General features: G+C 43.2%; 1 protein-coding gene across 1 annotated transcript in view; it reads left to right on the top strand.

Annotated features, from left to right (window-relative positions):
• The first annotated feature begins 379 nt into the window (after positions 1–379).
• Positions 380–19154, top strand: part of LOC146812240 (C3a anaphylatoxin chemotactic receptor-like) — a 113487-nt gene continuing 94712 nt past the window's right edge. Inside the window, exon 1 of the mRNA XM_085614565.1 lies at positions 380–437. Coding sequence (XP_085470691.1) covers positions 420–437 — 18 coding nt within the window. The 5' untranslated portion in view covers positions 380–419. The remainder of the gene's footprint in view (positions 438–19154) is intronic.

Below are 19154 nucleotides of genomic sequence, written 5' to 3' on the forward strand. Positions count from 1 at the left end.
TTAAAGCCCTGGTTACAAGGATGAAAATCCCATCCCATAAGTCTCAGCACTACTGATAGCTCTAAAATGATGCTCTAATGTTGGGCGTCCAAGGCAACTATCTGAGCCACAATGCTAGAAATACAGAAATAAACACCTAAAAGAAACCTTAGAAATTGTAATTCTCTCTTGTATCCATTTGCACGAGTATTTGCATAAGTACACGGATTACGCTGGCAGAGAGCACACGCTTCACGTCTTCAGCGAGACCTAATGACAAAACCCACTTAAAGGAGGGCGTAGAGATGAGAAGAATGAGTCCCCGAAGACAGACGAGCTGGGAGGATTTGTTTCAAATCTGCCTGAAACCGGCCACTGTCGGCACACGAAGAACCGAGCAGCAGCCGCAGCATCAGAATATCTGCTTTTCGAGAACGACGATGGAGAGGTCTCCTGAGGTGAGTCCAGCTTTATGGGCAGGGTGTGTTCCACCAGCGACCAGACACTCCGGTGACGCCCCTGGAATTCCGGGCTTTCCTCGGGATTGCGACTGCCCTAAAATTGGCACTTCCTTTGGGGCAGTTAACATCTTGCATCACTTCTTATTTTGTCTCATTCAAATTTGACAATTTGCTGTCACTACTAAGTTTGCCTTGCTGCAGCTTCCATCCTCCAAAGAGCGGTATGCACAGCTACTTAAAATTTCTTTCTGCTCGCTTATAGGATTAATTTCTGTATTGCCCCAATTTTTTTTTTTACTTGTGTCAGAGCCATTGTTTGTCAGAATTTTGATAGCCCTGGTCAATACCAAGCAGATTCTTTTAAAAAGGTATTGTCACTGTTAAATATTTTACAAATAAAACGGCATATGACCCTTTCTCTACAATGAAAGCAAAAAAAGCAAGAAAAACGAAAGACTTTGCTAAAAGTATTTGGCACACCGACGGCCCTGTCTTTTTCGGAAGCGAGTTACTTTTGCTGGTGTCAGCTCATTGCCGGCGGTGACGAAGCTGCCGTTTCTTGCTTGAAATAATCAGGTCACACCACAGTGGCCATTGTGAAGAAATCTCTGAGGCAAGTTGGTTCTGCCGCTACCAGAAACTAGAGATGTCTGTGCAGGCTTGTTATGTACTTTGTGAAGAAAACAAAACAATTCTACATGGTTTGTTTTTGTAGCTAATTAAATAATTCTAAAAGTGGGTTTGTGGTGGTGACACATAAGGGCGGAATAAAAATTAGGCAGCTTTAGGTGAAGGCCAGTGCTTAATTTGATCTGGTGGTTTCCAGTGCTGGGCAACCACTCTGGTTTCTGGTGCTCGGCACCGGCATTTAATTGTCATCACCACACTTATGACAGTCTGCCACATGGTGGTGCTGCTCGTCTACGTCTAATTTAGAGATGAGCAGAACAACGGTTGTTTATTAATACAATATACATATAAAAAAAAATACTATGGGACATATTTACAAGGGCTTAAAAAGCCAAAAAAGCGGAGATAAAACTATCGCCCTATTTACAAGAGGGTGCTAACATGCATACTCAATCGCATGTTAGGACCCTTTTTCCCAACGCCTCCCTTACATCTCTAATGAGATGCAAAGTGGGCGTCACTGGGCATACCCCGGATGGACTACCTTGCAAATATCGCTGATGTTCACATCGCGATATTTACAAGGCTGCCCCAGCATTTTAGCGCACATTAGTTTTTGGAGAAAAACGCTGTTTTCTCCAAAAACTAACGTCTGCTAAAATGCAGACTTACCTATCGCTAACATTGGGGTGGATTATGCTGATATGACCCCGTGGGTCGTATCAGCAAGGTTATCGCCGTTTTGCAAGGAACATCACCGGAAAACCAGCGATGTTCCCTGCAAAACGGCGATAACCTCGCTATCTCTGGAATTTTTATCGTCCTGGAGAAACGCGTTGTGAAAAACGCGCTACCAGGGCAATAAATTCCAGTGATAGCTTGCGATAACAAAATTATCGCTAAGCACGGCCAGCGATAATTATCGCTGGCCGTTGATAATATGCCCCCAATATCTTCCTCTCCAGCCATTTGGGGGCCCTGGAATAATCTGAACTGTTGCACTTAGAGGTGAGAGAGATGGGCACTGTGCTTGTGTGCCCTGTTCCTGTCTGGTCTTAATGTAGGGTGACCAGGCGTCCCGGATTTGCCAGGACGGTCCCAGTTTTTCTCCAGCTGTCCCCGCAAATTTCATGAAATTTAGCTCATGTCCCTGTTTTTAAAGAAGGTCGACTGAAAATGGCAGGAGGTGCTTTTTTATGTTTTACAAGCAGGGATAGTTAGCAGTTGCTTCAAGAAAGCAATTTCATTAACAGGCAAGCTACTGGGTTTAAAAATTGCATTTTATGTATGTTCTTACTGCCTGTTCTGTAATTCTCTGCTGAGGAGCGCTGCCATTCTGTGCGCTCGCTTGAAGTAAAATTGTGGTCCTTCTATTTTTGTAAAATGTCCCTGTTTTTGGCTTTAAAATTCTGGTAACCTTATCTTAATGCAAATTTACTAAGCCGTAAAATCTGGCTTACTGCTTAAAATCTAGGGGCAGGAACTTGGGATCAGGCAAAGCAGCATTCCACCCAGGGATGCCACTTATCCCAACTCAACAACCCACCTACAGAATAGATGCAATTCTCTAATGTGTGGCATTTGCAAAGCATAATGTCTGCGAATTCCATGGTAAGTTAACGTGCAGCTGTGCCTGGAGGAACAGGCTTTGACATACCGCATTATTTTATGCAATAAATGTGTAGAGAATTACTAGCATTGGCAGAGACCTGTTTTTCCTTGGCCTCATAATGTAATTGATAGGATATAATATAGATAGGAATTCAGCATGGACAAACATAGTACACTTCCTCAGGGCTTTAAGTGGAATGAAAAAACTCCCTCTCAGAGGGGCGTGGCCAATGTAATTAAGGGCGTGGCTTAAAAACATGTAACCGAAAATCTGTGCCTAGCATAGTGTGCCTCTCAACTTGTATTTTGCTGTTTCTGTCATCGTAACCAGATATATAATACAACAAGTAACATCATACCTACAACAAGTCAGGATTATTGGCTTTATCAATGGTTGTTAGTTGCATAAGATGGCTTGCATATAATATTGAAAATGCTTCCACTTCCAGCCCTGTTGACACCACGGCAATGTTGCTGCTCCTGAGTTTCCAAAAGAGAAGGGAAATCCAGAGAGAAAATGACTCTCTTTAAGGATTTCCCTTTCCCTACAACGCTCACCTGGCATGACGTCATGACGTAACTTCTCCAGGCACGAGTGAGAAGTGAGCAGTGTGAGCACGCACACATCGATGTGCATGCTGTCACTGCAGTCCGGAAAAACAATGGACCGCCCAAAACAGAGCTCCATAGAGAGCCGTTTTGAGTCCCCCTTTAAAAAACTGCCGGTGCTCAGACCCGGTGAGACCCGGCCCCCTTAAAGCCATGCACTTCCTACGTCCTCAACAGCTCCGTTTGAAATTACTCACATTCACTCATCGGGCTAGACTGGGATCAATCCTCCATCTCACTCTCAGGAAAATCTGATTACTCTTTATCTGCACAAACACCAATCAATTCTCATCATATTAGCCCCGTATCTAATTAGCATTTCTCTTCTCTTCGTGATAGTCCAGAGATGTCACCTGCCATTGAGCACGATTTTAAGTCTGACCTTGAGAGAGATTTAGCTCTCTCACCAGCCTAATGTTTACTAAAACAATCACAATAGAAGATAAACGCTTTGATGCAGGGGCTTTTGGTCAGCCTTTACATCCATTGGCCTGTTCAAGTGTCAGTCACAGTTTCCTTAGCATTACCCCAACCCGGATACAATATAAGGTAATGGGTCAGCTCGCTTGAGGCATTGGCCTGCAAGTGAGTTTACTTTTGAGCTAACCTCTGTGCCAGGGCTCAAGCGTCTTGGCTACAAGACAATTCCTTTACTTTCACATTTTTATCTGTATTTTTTTTGCATATTGAATATGTTTGTCCAGAAACAAAAAAAACAAAACAAAGGTAAGCCTGCAAAGACCAGACCTTTTGCCAGTGGTTGTTTTCTCTTGTTTGTTCTGGAAACTCATTGCAACAATGATCATGGTTGTTCACTGATTAGACCAAAACCAGATAGCACATCTCCATCTAGCTGCATTTTTCTAGAAAAGTGTGGAACATTTGAGGCATATTCATGACCTTCTTGCGCAGCCAGAGCGTCACTTTTTCTGATGCTCCAGTGGGGCACACCTTGCAATCATATCTATGAGGCCATGCAAAAACACTTTGCGTGGCTTTGAATGGCCTCATAGATATGGAGTAAGGCAAGGCAGAGCAAATCGCGTTGTTGCCTTTATCTTCGCTAGTGAGGTGTAAAATGGGCGTTGAGTTGGGTGTTCCCATGAACACCCATGGATTTTGACCATTCCCCAGAATTACAAAATCATGTAAACCTGAGGATGAGCCAAAACCATGCACCTCTAACTCGCAGGTGTAATGCGGAGAAATAACTTTATTTCTCCTTGTTTTTTTCTTTTTTCACGCATATCGCATTTTTTAGCATGCATAGAAAGCGGAAAAAGCCTCCCAGGATTGTTTTTGTGCAGGAAGTTGCCCCTTCCTGCCCAACAGCAATCATGCCGACAACACAGGCACCCTTGCCCCATTGTGCAAGGGTGCCTGCATTGGTGCTAGGCTGCTGAAATGGCATCAACACTGGGGGATAGGACAGGAATGCACTGTATTAGATAAATATGGTGCATTTCTGCCCTTTCGCTTTGATGTAGGGCAGCTTTCCAGGGAACTTGCTGAGCTGCCCTACGCCAAACGCCATATATAAGGGCCTTGGTTCTTAATATTGATTACTTTTGATCTAAGCACCCCAATACCGAAATATGTGGCGACATCTGGGGATTAATTTAGTGTCGTTGGTAATCCCGTGTCGGTTTTCAAGCACATGTTTGCCAGCAAATTCTAATCCCAGGTTCCTCAACAAATCAGTGTACACCATTCAAGGTTGCCTTTACGTCTTTCCCATGAACATAAAAATAAAGCACAAGGGCTTCTGTGTACAAATGTATCAGGATCTCTATAGCATCTAGTCATGCTTCCCTAATCAAAAGCCCCTTAGGCACTTTTTAAATACCAAATGTCATTCATACTTTTTTCCAGATGAGCAGCCCCAAAAGAGTTGCCACATAGTAAAATCTATCCACCCTTGTTCAATGGGGTGTATGAAACACACATAAGGTGATGGGGAGGCTTATTTATCAGATCCCTACATCACTTATGCAGCACTTACACTGTTACATGCATGACACAGGGCTCTGAATCAGATTTATGAAGCAACGCAAAGCCACCCTGTGTGGCTTTGAGTGGCCTCATAAATCTTGAGTAAGGCTTTCTCGCCTTATTCTGCACCTGGGATGCATTCCATGGTCGTTGGGTAGGTTTTCCCTCACAACACCCATGGATTTTGATGCTGCCCCAGATTTACAAATGTATGTGAACCTGGGGAAGTGCCAAATACTTATGCCTCGTGAGGTGAGGTGTAACGAGGCAAAATGTCTTTATTTCTCCTGTTTTTTTTATTCATTTTCCTATGTGTATTGCATTCTGCAACGCACATAGAAAGAGGAAAACTCCTCTTAGGATCGTTTTTGTGCTGGACAGTGCCCCTTCCTGCATAAAAACAATCCTGCATGTTACTAAGGCATCCTTGCACCATACTGCAAGGTTGCCTATGTTAGCGCTAGGCTGTCAAAAGGTGCCAGTGCAGGGAGAAAGGACAGGAATGCACCATAATGCATAAATACGGTGCATTCCTGCATGTTCAATTTGGCGTAGGGCAGCGCAGCAAGGTGCCTTGCTGCGCTGCTCTTCACCAAAACCCAGTAAATAAGGCCCACGGTGAAAATTGGACCCACATATGGGCATACCCATGCCACTTAAGGCGGTACATGAAACACACAAAAGGTGATGGGAGGCAGCTTGCTTGGAGTAGCAGTCCAACCCATTGTTCTTTTGCTCACCATGCCACCTCATTTAGTACCCAGCCATATGCATATCAGTCTTGACCCTGCTCTTCACGGGAACAGTCTAGCCCAAAACTGTCAAGCCAGGCTTCCCTGAACTGGAATACAAGGAACCCAGGACTTTTTACGTCCTACTTATGGGCTCATCCGCCAGGTACTGCTTGGTTCCAGTGACACATTAAGCATGGGATCCACATCTGGGCATACCCATGTGACGTGGGGTGGTGCATTAAACACACAGAAGGTGATGGGAGCCTGCTTATAGTATATCTAACCACTGATAATCGCTCAGGGTAACACTCCAACCCCTTGTTCTTCTGCTCAATGTGCCACTTCAGTTTAGAAACAGCCATATGCAAATCAGTCTTGACACTGTTCCTCATGTGAACAGTCCAGCCCGATCTGTCAAGCCAGGTCCTTCCTGAAGGGAAATACAAGCAACCCAGGACTGGTTCATCATAGTTATGGGCTCATCAGCCAAGTACTGCTTGGTTCCAGTGACACAGTAAGCATGGGATTGGTGTCTGAGCATACCTATTGGGTGGTACATGAAACACACAATAGGTGATGGGACAAATGCTTGCAATTTGTCTAACCAATGGCAATCGCCCGGGGTAGCATCCCAACCCAGCTTTCTTTTCCTCACCATGCCATCTCAGTTTGGACCCAGCCATATGCCTGAACCGCAACACAAGCATCCCAGAACTGGTTCCGTCCTGGTTATCAACTCACATTTTAAAAAGCTCCACTGCTGTGTGCTAAACTCACATTTGGTCTACATCAGGTAGATGTGGAGTGCTGCATATCACAGGGTTGGTGACTTTGCATTGATTGTATGTGTGCCTGGGGAGGGTACAGAACAAGGATGGTGCAGTACTGTGGAGCACATGTGTGGTTAGTACATGTGCAGGTCAAATGTAAGCCTCAGAGGAATTAATTACATGACATGAATGATATAGTGCTGTGCACTGCATGCGCTGGGATTCCATGTGCTGGGTATATGTGTACTTGTGTGAAGTACAATACATGAAATGTGAAGACTTGAGCAGCACCCAGATTGTGAGTGTGTGTGCTGGCAGTGCATGCGTTTTAAAATTAGCACACCTTGTTTAATGAAAGAAAAGCTACAGTGTTGAACAATGCGCGCAGATCAAGTGTATGTACTGAATGCATGTTTACATGTGAGGGTACAATGCATAGAGGGATTAGTGCTGACAGAAAGTGTGCTATGAATGTACTCTGAGTATGTGTGCCTCCAATGATACATTACATGAGGACACTGGTTACCATTTTAGTTCTGTCAGGCCTACCTGGTGAAAACACGATTTGGAGAGGAGCTCACTCAATCAGATTTGTGGATTGCTGAATTCCTGAGATCTAGGAAGGGACACACTGTGGAGAAAAGCCTCCCATTGCATTTCAAAGACTGCTCTTTGATTCAGTGATAGACCATAAGGAAGAGACTTGGATACATCTCAGGTAGGGAGATGGGGCTGATAAGAGAATCATAAAGAGTAGGACTCAGAGTCTGGGATTAACCCTTTAATGCATATAGCACTGTAGTTGACATCCAGGTGTAAACGTGGGTCACTCCCATCAATTAAGTTGTGGCCAATCAGCTTCAGAGGCATGCCTGCTGTGGTTGATCTCTTTCATGAAGAAATATTAAGAGAAGTGCCCACTTCAAAAGAAGCAGAATCCCAACATAAAACTTCAAAGACCCAGACCCTAAATGACATCTGGTGTCTGGAAAGGCACTGTAAGAAGGGGAGGTTGAGTCCCCAAACATTGTCAACTGCCAAACAGCCAAACAGGCTGTGTGAAAAGGAGAAGGACTGGGGCCAAGGCCTGCTAATCTCTCTGCTGGCTGAGGCGACATCAGCCAGGAAAACTAAGATCACCTGCCCTGGAACCTTCAGCACCAGCACCTGCTTGCTTGCCAAGACCAGTGTACCCTGTGAGGAAGAGGAGAGCATTGGAGGGAGCAAGGTCCAGTAGGGAGCCTTACCATTAGGTGTCCCTGTGAGAGGTGGAGAATTTGGCTACGCACCAATCGGGTCATAGCCCATGTGTAGGAATGTTTTTGGTGACTTCGTATGACAGAAGAGAGCCACCATAGACTGAGCCAAAAAGGTTTTGCTATAACCGAACTGCCTCTGTTAAACCAGGCCAACTTGCTATGTCTTCAAGATGAGGTACCTGCTTTGATATCTGGGAGATCTCCAGCAGCACCACTCAGGAGAGAGAGCGTGTGCCACCGGGTGCTGCTTTGTGAAGCACGAGCCTCTCAACTTCTTTGAATTGGACAGAACTTGTAGGTGTGCGTTGAAGGTACCTGCTGCTTTGCTGAACCCTTCCGTGCTGTGGGAGCAGGAAAGACTGAAGCAGGACTTCTGGCCATCCAGGGGACTTGCTTCTAATGGTGCTTGACTAAGAGCCTGAAGAGTCAAAAGGGAACTCTTGAGTATGGCCTAGAAATTTACATTCTCTGATGCAGCCACCAGTGAAAGGGGAGTAACCCACAAAGAAGGATGGGACAGGCATTTGCCTGACAACTACTAGAGCCCTGACCTCAGAGAGACTTTGTTGTTTCTTCTGAAAGTAGTATTCCTTTGCATGTGTAGAATTAGAAATAAAATACGACTTTTTCTTATAAAAGCAAGTATTTAGCTGAACAATGATTTATAGTTCATACTGTCTGTACTTAAAGTTATGAGTTGTGTTCCCTGACCTGTATCTACACCTCTGAGGGAGTCTTAACTGCTCGACCACAGCTATCAATAAGAGTAAAGTGCAGAAGGGTTCCTTGGCCCAGTTGCACAGGATTCATAATAGGCCGGGTCCTGGGCCACTAGGAGTAACGATCATCAACCACCATAGTTGGTCCCAGTAGCCCATGCATGCCCCTTTGCCCTCTGAAAGGGGTTCTGACAGCAATATATGTTTATTGGATAAAATGATCTTACTTATAGGCCCTTAATTCACTCACTGTTTATTATACCAAAAGTCAATTTAAAATAACTTTAGTTCAGCCACTACGGCCATAAAGGTATACATAAAAACACAAAATCAATAGCCAAACGCCATAGTTCAATATGCCACCTAATAATGCCATAAAATATGGTGCAATGGGAAACTTCTCCCATCTATGAGCAAATAAAGACACTATCTAAACAAAATACGATACATTGATGGTAGGTGCTCCTAGTGTTACAACCATATAACCGCAATTTGGGTCATCACCCCTTTCTCATAGAATAATTCCTCTCTCAGGCCACATACTAAAAAGTACCCTAACAAATATCTCAGGAGGTCCTCCAAATTTACATTGAAGCAACAATAACCTGTGAATCCCTCCTTATTTGATTCAATGTCAGTTTGTATTCTTTCATTTTACGGCCCAGAGGGAGATCTGCACTGTGGCTAAAAGTTTTGTGAAGGCAAATGTTGACCATATATCAACTGAGGCATTCTTTTTTGATTCATGGTCCATACATAACCTATGCTGTGGTAGGAGATATGCCTTGGGATTAGACATTGTTAGGAAGGAACCTTCTACTAATGATTGTCGCTGGTATGTTCATGACCACCCTAGTCTAGTGATTCATGATTTCCCTTTATCAAACCCAATTTTCATAGCCAGTGTAATGGGTTTTCTTTGTGAGCGAGTGTCAGGACGGGTTCTTTCTAGATGGCAGGCAGTTACAGGCCACACAGATATTATAAATAGAGAAGGCTGCAAGTTTCTGGTGACCAGTTCTCAAGATATGAAACAGCTCATTTAAAGCTCCAGAGTTAGGTTACCGTGTAGCTGGGATGGCAGCATTTTTTCTTGGAGCACCCCAGATACAGCCCACTCACTGTATTTACTCTTACCTGTTGTGTGGGCAGGGGATTGCAGAAAAAGTGCAATGCCTCCTGGCTGCTGTCTCTTGATGGCATGGTCAGCATTTTAAAAATCTTTTCAGAAACAATCTCTAGAAGCAGAGGTTGAATTCTTACCAACAAATAAGCAATGTCCCTGAAGTGGTGGGAAAATTGCATTGATTTACATTTCAGTGGACAGACACTCTGTCACAAGCGGCAGGGACATCCATTCTGCCTTATTACAAGTGACATAGGATATAATGCACTTGTAATAAGGCAGATGGGATACCCGACACATTTGTGCCAACATGACAAAGTCTAAACCTGATGTAAATTGTTTTTTTTCCTTTCCTGGTGGCCATGAGAAGGAGAAACAATGTTGAAAGGCCTGCCCTAACGTTGGCAAGATTTCAGAATCAATGTAGTCACTGGCTCCAGGGGACCCAACTGAGGATTTATCGTCAGAAATTAAGTGGTTCTGGAATGGGGGAACCAACATTGGGGGGGGGGGGGGGCATACACCCATTTTTGACAGAAACCTCATTATCACCCGTTCTTAGTGAGGCCTTAAGTTGACAACAGAAAGTTGTCCTCACCTGACCCTGTTTGACTCTCTGGGTAGAGGTGGGTGAACAATCACTGCTGAAACAATGTAATCATACAATTAAATTGGATGTATGATGTTACAACGCATGCTTTTACACCGCATGCCGTTACAACGCATTTTTTACACCGCAAGATCTGTTACAACGCCAGCCTTTACAACGCATGCTTTTACAACGACGTACACTAGATGGAGTGCTGACATTAGAAATGTATAATTTACTATTCTAACTCCAGTCCACGTTGCAGTAGGGAAGGTGTTTGGATAGTAAAACTACACTATTTCTAATGTTAGCACGCCATCTAGTGCATTTTGTTGTAATAGCATGCGTTGTAATGGCATGCGTTGTAACAGATTTCGCGTTGTAATAGTTTTGTTGTAATGGTAGTGCGGTGTAAAAGTTGCGTTGTAAAGGTTGTTCACCAATTAAATTGGAGTTCTCAGCATAGGAATGCTAATTTCATGTAGAAACACATAATCAAATAAAACAGGTGGTAATTACTTTATACAGCATGTGTCTCCAACCCTTTCTGCAATAAGAGCTACTGATATTCAACGAAAATCACCCTGTCTGACAATGTCAGACAAGATTACATTAGTGGCCATTATTTGCAAGATTACTAACAGTGATGAGCTCAATACACCAGGAAAGGGTGCCAGTAGTAGTGCAAAAAGCTTTTCCAATTTAGAATGCCTCTACATGGGTAATACATGACAGCCATAGCTTCAATGCCCTTGGCTTTGAGGCAATACTTTTAGTAATTTTGCATAATTTATCACTGAAATATCTGATTTAAATATATTTTTGAAATCCAAATTACACCAAACATCAGTTTATGAATTCTGGAAATGTTCATCTTGAATACGCTCTTTTCAATTTTCGGATGGAAATGTTATTTAACCAATCAAAAGCTTCTATTTAGTAAGCTGGGCTACACACAGGAGAACATCTTCTAGATAGCTATAGAGCTTCCAGTAGCCCATTGGAGAAGCCTGCTATGCAGCCAGCAACAACAGTAGGTACTTGACTGAACACTTTATAACATGTTCATGAAACTCTAAAGTGCAAGAAACTCAAATATTTGCCACCGACATAAACACACACAAAACTAACACAATTCATTACGTTAAGGGTAGTAAGGGTAGAAATAGATAATGTTCACATACAAGTAAAAGGATATTATAATTAAAATAAATAAAACACAACCTTCCCCCTAAAAAGTTTTACTTTGTATATTCAATACTGGTGCCCTGGTCATTGATATATTCAATACCGATGCCCTGGTCAGACCATTCCTGGTCCCATTTACCTGGGCTCTTCAGGCAGCCCCTACACCCTCTTTGGAAGCTAGAAGACAGGTTCGCCCTTGGTCTAAACTTCCAATAAACTCCTGGGCATCAATCCTCAAAAACACCAGACCTTTACCTGACATAAATCCTATTACGGCCAATGATACGTTTAACGAATGGCTTGAATCATAGATACTGTTCTCCCTAAGAAGTGGATCGGTAACAAGGCCGGAGCCTATCAAACAGCCTGGTATTCTCCCAAGCTTCGTGAGCTTAAGCATACTTGCAAAAAACTGGAGAGAAGATGGAGAAAGGATTTTTCTCCTACTAATAAAGTTAAATATAGAGAGGTGATAAAAATCTATAAAGATGAAATTAAATCTGCTCATTAAATATAGGGAGGCGATAAAAATCTATAAAGATTAAATTAAATCTGCTCAAGCCCTCTACTATGGAGAGAGAAGTACACTGGCATCGAACTCTCCACGCAAAATATTTCTCATTGTAAAATCTCTACTTAAACCACCTGCCCCACCAGCCGTGTTGGATGATGTTTCATCTCGTTGCATCCAACTGGCAGAGTTCTTCCACAATAAAATACAAGAGATTTATATCTCCTTCCCTCAAGCGATGGCCCAACAAAATCTACCCTCTATGGATACTGGTCCGCAACATTCAGAATGTTCTTTAGAGGAGTTTCCTCCTCTGAACTTGATATAATTGCGAGGTATTTTTGACCAACTTAAGTCTGGTTCTCCCACAGATCCAGCTCCTCCTACCATCTTAAATCAAGTCTTTAATATGATAGCCCCAGTTATTCTGGAACTGATCAACGCCTCACTTCTGTCGGGACTTGTCCCCCCTCTGGAAGTGTGCGATGGTTAAAGTAATGTTAAAAAAACTTGATTTAGACCAAGAGGTGTGGGGAAATTACCGTCATTTTTCATTACTGCCAGGGATTAGCAAGATCGCAGGGAAGCATGTTAATTCAGCTCTCTCTGCATTTCTGGAGAGCCATAACTGCCTCCATCCCTCACAAACTGTATTCAGAACCCAGCAAGCCACCCTCATGGCAGTGGTAGAAGCATCTAGAACATTTTTAGATGATGGAGGCTGTGCTGCTATCATTCTTTTAGATCTCAGTGCAGCCTTTGACACTGTTAACCATCAGCTGTTGATTCAGAGGCTTAGGGATGTGGGAGTGAATGGGGGGAATTTAAAGTAGCTGCAATCCTTTCTGAAAGGCAGGTCCTTTCAAGTCTTTGAAGACAAAACTACTTCCGAACATATGCCCCTCAGATGTGGTGTCCCAAAGGGATCTTCCCTGAGCCCGACTTTATTTAATGTTTACATGAGCCCCCTGGCAGAAATAGCCAAGCCTTTTGGAGTCCAGATTGTTACCTACGCTGATAACACACAGCTGGTGGTCTCTTTTAACCATCATGACAATACAGTGCCTGATTTAGCTCGGTATCTGGAAAAAATGGCAAGCTGGATGGAGTGCTCCTACCTGAAACTAATGCTCCTTGGCAAGTCCCCCACTTTAAATATAGGAGCATTCTGGCCAATTTGTCTTGGCCCTCCCCCTCTCCCAAGGACCAGATCAAGAGCCTGGGCATCTGGCTTGACTGCAATCTGGGCTTTAAGTAGCAGGCACCGAAGGTGGCAGCTAGCTGCTACAGCAGTCTTAGGATGGTGCGAAAGGTCCTTCCCCTGTTACCTTTTCCCGCCAATACACTTTTGGTCCAGGCATTGATCCTTTCCCAACTGGACTACGTGAGCCCCACGCCTTACCACTACAAAATTACAGATTTTCCAGAATTATGCAGCACATATGCTATTGAGATTCCCTAACCGTCAATTGGCAAAGCCTGCTCTCGCCACTCTGCACTGGCTCCCCATACAGGAGATAATCAAGTTTAAGGCCTTGTGTATTGCCCACAAGGCATTATCAGGCAAGGGACCACCCATTATTCGTTCCATTATTCTGCCCTATCGCTCAAGCAGGGCCTTGCAGGTTGGACAGTACATATCTGGCCGCAATCTCTAAAATAAGAAAGTCAAGAAGTGGAGGACGTCTTTTCTCTTACACTGTCGCTAAGCTATGGAACTTCAGACTCATCTTGAGGCTAACCATCTGACCTTCCGAAAACTCATTAAGACCTTTCTGTTTCCCTAATTTTGTTTGAAGTTCATAAATGTACTGTTTAGCACTGGGATGCCCTCGGGTAGCCATGCGCTCAAGAAATGCTGTTTCATTCATTCATTTAATACTGGTTAAAATTTTCAGTCCATTTTATTGCAAACATCAAATTAGACAGACAAGGTTGCATGACTATGCTACATCCATCAGTGATGCACATCAATCTCTCATGTGTGGAAACTCAAGAGCACCCAGGGTTTGAAACAGAACACAATGATCTCTGTATATGGCCAGATGGCGACCCATTCCATCTGCTTGACTGACACTCATTATGTAGGTCAAAGAAATGATGAAAGAAAATATTAAAAGTTGGTGCAGTGGGGGTAACATGCATTCACTGAAAAAAGGAATAATGACGGAATCTCTCTTGGCCTCTAGTGTCTGGACTTCCCTTAACAAAGATGGCTGCTAGGCATCTTCCCTAGATGCAACTAATCAACTAAAATCAATATTGAACTGTGAAAAGTCAGGGCCTGAACACAGGGGGAGGGAGGTCTAAGGCACCATGAGATGGGGAGATCCTTAGAGAGTCTAACCTCCCAGGTTCTACTCAAAAGGTTTGACCCTGAGGAATAACCATAATGATAGGTGCACTTACCAAATACATTTGTTATTAATTTTCTGTGAGGGTTATGCCAGTGTTGATGCGCACAATGGGGCATATTTAAAAGGGACGTGGCGGAGTGATGAGTTAACCTTCCTGTCTTAACACCTCACTCCGCCACTTCAGAAGCTGCACCATATTTACAAGAATATGGTGCAGCCCTGCGTTTCCCCCTGTGCAGGCGCTAACTTTAGACGCCTAGAGCCAAAGCAGGCTCCCTTGCACCATAGTGCAAGGGTGCTTTTGTGCGGGGGAAGATTGTTTATATAAAGGAAGGTCGCCCTTCCTGGACATAAACAATCTTGAAATGCCGTTTTGTACCTATGTGTGCTGCTTAATGCAGCACACACAGAAGTTGCAAAAATACATTTTTTTTAAAAATGATTGTTTATGTACAGGAAGGGAGACCTTCCTGTACATAAACAATCATTGGCCTTTTGCTGTTTTCATGTGTGCTGTACAACGCAGCACACATGAAAACAGCTAAAACAAGGAGAAATGAAACATTTCTCCTCTTTGCGCCAGGGTAAAACCAGGTTTTCCTAGTCTTAATTCTGCCGCTGCCTCCTATTTACGCCTCCCTTGTGACTAGGGGGCCGCTCCAGAATCAATGGGTTTTGCATTTGAATGCCCACTACAACACCCATTGCTCTCTCCTTTCACGCTAAGCATAGCGTGAAAGGGGGCCTTATTTGCAAGGCAGTGTTGAGCCACGTTAAGTGGCTTAGCACTGCCTTGTAAATAAGGCAAAGCCCCCAGTGCCACAGGAACGCCATAAAAAGTGGCTTTCCTGTGGTGATAGGGGCGTGTTATCCCCGACTTTTTGCGGGTTAGAAGGTCAATTTCAGACCTCTGCATGACAGTTGTTTATAAATATAGCTGTTTGAGTAACTGACTGCTATGACCGAACACAACATGTGAAATTTGTGTTTTCTCCTGTTTTTTGTCTTCTCTAACAGGTGATTACCTTGTATCCCTGTAGTTCCGCCTACTTTTGAATACGCAGGTATACTAGTTGGTTGTATCGTTCCTTTGATTTATTGTTCTGTGACAATTTTTACTTTATTTTTTGTTGCAGTAGTATTATCGCATGGTCCTGAAGAAAGCCATGATCTGTCAGATCATAGTTGGCTGGAACATGTAGACCGCATTTGTTACTTGCGTGTTCGGATACTTACCTAGAACACGCTCTCTTGTTTTTTATTCTTTGACACCCTGAGATACTGAATAAACGAATTTTTCTTTGGGAAGTCAATTTTAATACACTGTTTCTACACACTGCACTCTTATTACACTTTTGTCACTACACCTTAGGCAGCTTCATCAATCTTTAGGAGATCTAGTCCTGTGTTTTCTCATTCAAAACATCCGCGAGCTCCTCCTTTTGACACTAGCAAGGAGTTATAGCTCCTTAACTGCACCAGGTGCGGTTAAGAGGAGGTCCCATATGATGAAGCAAGCCACCTCGGTGGGTGATGGGATTCCGTCCTCTTTAAGAGGACTTTCCTCATAACTTGTTGTTATAACAGTTAGCTCTCAGTTTTGATTCATGACACCCGTGGACTTTGTGTTGATATAGATTTAATGAGTAGGGGATTTGTCCGCGCCGGTCTGTAAATTTCCCTCAGACCCTTTAACCTACCGGTGTTTATGATATGCTTGTAAATATGCCCCAAAGTTTGCAAACATTGTATTAGTTAAAAACCTCAACAGGAAAGTCCAATACTACGCACTTCAATTTAAATAGGAGGCTGGTCAGAAAGATATAGCAAATGCCAATCAGTGTACAGCAATACCAGTAGCTCTGTATTAACCACCAGTACCTCAGAGCCAGTGACTGCAAGGTGAATCAAGCAGGACATAGGAAATTGGATACCCGCTGAGAGGCAAATGTTGCGGACATTATCCAACGTAAATAAACCATTGCCTTGCAAGATATGTGGAACAGTATTACAGGGTCATTAAAATGCTGCTCAAATCTTAGCAATTTATACTCGATAAATATAGGTCGATGAATTGGAAACAAAGGCCTTCATCATGCTGGGGAGGAGGACCACCACCAAGATATAGCCCCTCAGCACTCTCATGACCATATTACAAAACCTTCCTAAATTGTAGCTCGTGGACCATAGTCTAATCCAAAAGGACAAATGTCTGTTACCCTGAACTTTGACCATATATTATTTGGTGTTCATTTATAAGCAATTTTATACCGGTAAGCAGTTCAGGATAATGTAATAATTTCGACGTAATTACTAAAAGCTGGCCATAAAAGAATATAAATAAACCATTACAGAAATGAAATGTGAGGGTGGAGGTAAGAGGGAGCTATCAAACTCCCGAGAGAAACAGTATGTTCATAGGACATTACAACGACAATGGGAGATAAACTCTGCAGGGCAACAGTGAATAAAAACAATATATGGACTTTGTGGAGAGGGCAAATCGCATAATTAAAATGGTGGTTGAGATGGCTTGGAAGCGTAGGTTGTAAGTGGAGAGAGCTGTGGAAAAGTTGGTGTTGTCGTACAACATTTATGTGAATGGTACCACATTCACATTTCTAATTGATGAGGGTTAGAGAGGCAAATAAAAGATTGACTCATAGTTGGTTAAAAAAGATGTTTAAAGTGAAAGAGAAGGGCAGCAAGAGGGAAAGAAACGTGATAGGCTTTGGAGGTTTGGTTGAGGAAGGAATCTGGGTAAAGGTAATATCAGGATGAAAGGGACAAGGATTGTCTAAGTTCAAGGGCCCATACAAAGTGATGTAAAAAGTGGAAAAGGTGCAGGGTGGCGATGCACAAGAAGGGTGGTGACCATTGCTTAATTTGTAAAAAGGAGTGTTGGTGCCAGGCCCGGTTCTAGCACGGGGGCCGGGTTGGCCAGGCCCACCCAAACATGGCAGAAGGGGCTACAAGAGGCCACAGAGAAAGCACTTGTTAAGTGCTTCCTTGTAATGAAAGGTCTCAGATCTCCCCTGGACCAAGGTATGTACCGTCACTTTCCCGGGGAGAGAATATCAGTTCCAAACGTGTGGAATATAACATATACACAGCACTTCCTAAGGTGGGCAAACTTTCAACACTCCCCCAAAGGCAAGGCAAGAAAACAATATCACATGAGTCTCCTCTAGACCAAGGTATCACACACACCACTTCTTTAGAGCGAGATATACTTTGCACATCACTTGCCAGGAGTAGAACAACTTCCTTTAACACAATTACCTGCTAGAAGGGAATTCACCCATCCTTCTACAAAAGAATTCTTGGCCAAGAAGAGTCCACACCTCCTGCTTCAAGGAAAAGACGAATTCAAACATATGGAATATATAAATTTATTAACACAATACTTCAATCATGGGCAGGCCGAATATATATTGATCATGGCAGACTCTCACATATCAAATAACCAATTGAAATACACAATCAAAGCAAATATATATGTAGAAATATATATGTATGGATATAAGAATAAGAAGGAAAGGAAAGAATCAGTAAAGAATCAAGAGACAGTTAGTAGCAGAGACACCTCACCTACTGCTTCATTATTTCACCCCACTTCGCTCAAGGGGAGTCCATTGCTTGAACCGGGTGAAAGCTCAGAGGTGACACCAGCCCCCACTCTTCCGTGACAACACGTCTGCTCCACGGCGTGAACTTCCACCAGGCCAGTGTAGGCTCCCCTTTTTAAAAACAGGAGAAGAGCAAAACATGCCCTCCCCACCTCTGCAGCTTCGTGCAGGCACAGAAAATGGCTTCAATCATGAAAATGGAGTTAGTTAAGCCATGCACACAGAAAGGCCCAAAGCAAAATGAAATTGAAAAGCAAGGATGACATGAAACCATGTCAAAAGCAATAGTCAGCACTGCCATAAAGCAAGGTAAAGTCAGAAATCAGAATGACATGAAGCCATGTCAAAGGCAATAGTTCAACAAATAATTCACATAACCCAAATAACACTATAGACTTTATCCCTCAGTATACAACATTGAGCACATGTGTGCACCACCAACCACAACACTGCACCTCAACATCCCACACCTCCTATTCTTGGCAAGACTATTCTACTAAAAGACAGCAAGATTATAAAACAGAAGAGAAGCAGGCATATGCAAGACCATCCTACATTAAGGCTAGGCTAACATAACACACTAAAATCAGTTAACATGGTGGTGGTTGAGGGTCATCATAGGGTGTCAGACCACAAAAGTGGCTCATTTACTACATTCCTCCATCTCAACATCGGAACGTCGAAATGTTGTTTTCACTGTCTTAAAAACTGAAATTCGGCGGTGTGTTTTGGGCGTAGAGGTGGGCGGGCAAACAAATGAACAGGGAGAGCGAGAGCTAGGGCTCTAGCTTGGCTTTTAGATCCCATGCACAAGCTGAGCACTGAAAATGTTTCCTATGTAAAACATACAACAAACATCATGTAAAATATGGTACCATCTCTTCAAAATTCAAAAAAGTGAATTTCTTTAACTCATGGAAGCTTTGCATTAATATGTCACAATGTAGCGCTACACTGAGAAGAACTTATTGAAAGTAATAGTTTTTAAAC

The sequence above is a fragment of the Triturus cristatus genome, chromosome 7 (assembly GCF_964204655.1).
Source record: "Triturus cristatus chromosome 7, aTriCri1.1, whole genome shotgun sequence".
NCBI classification, from domain to species: domain Eukaryota; kingdom Metazoa; phylum Chordata; class Amphibia; order Caudata; family Salamandridae; genus Triturus; species Triturus cristatus.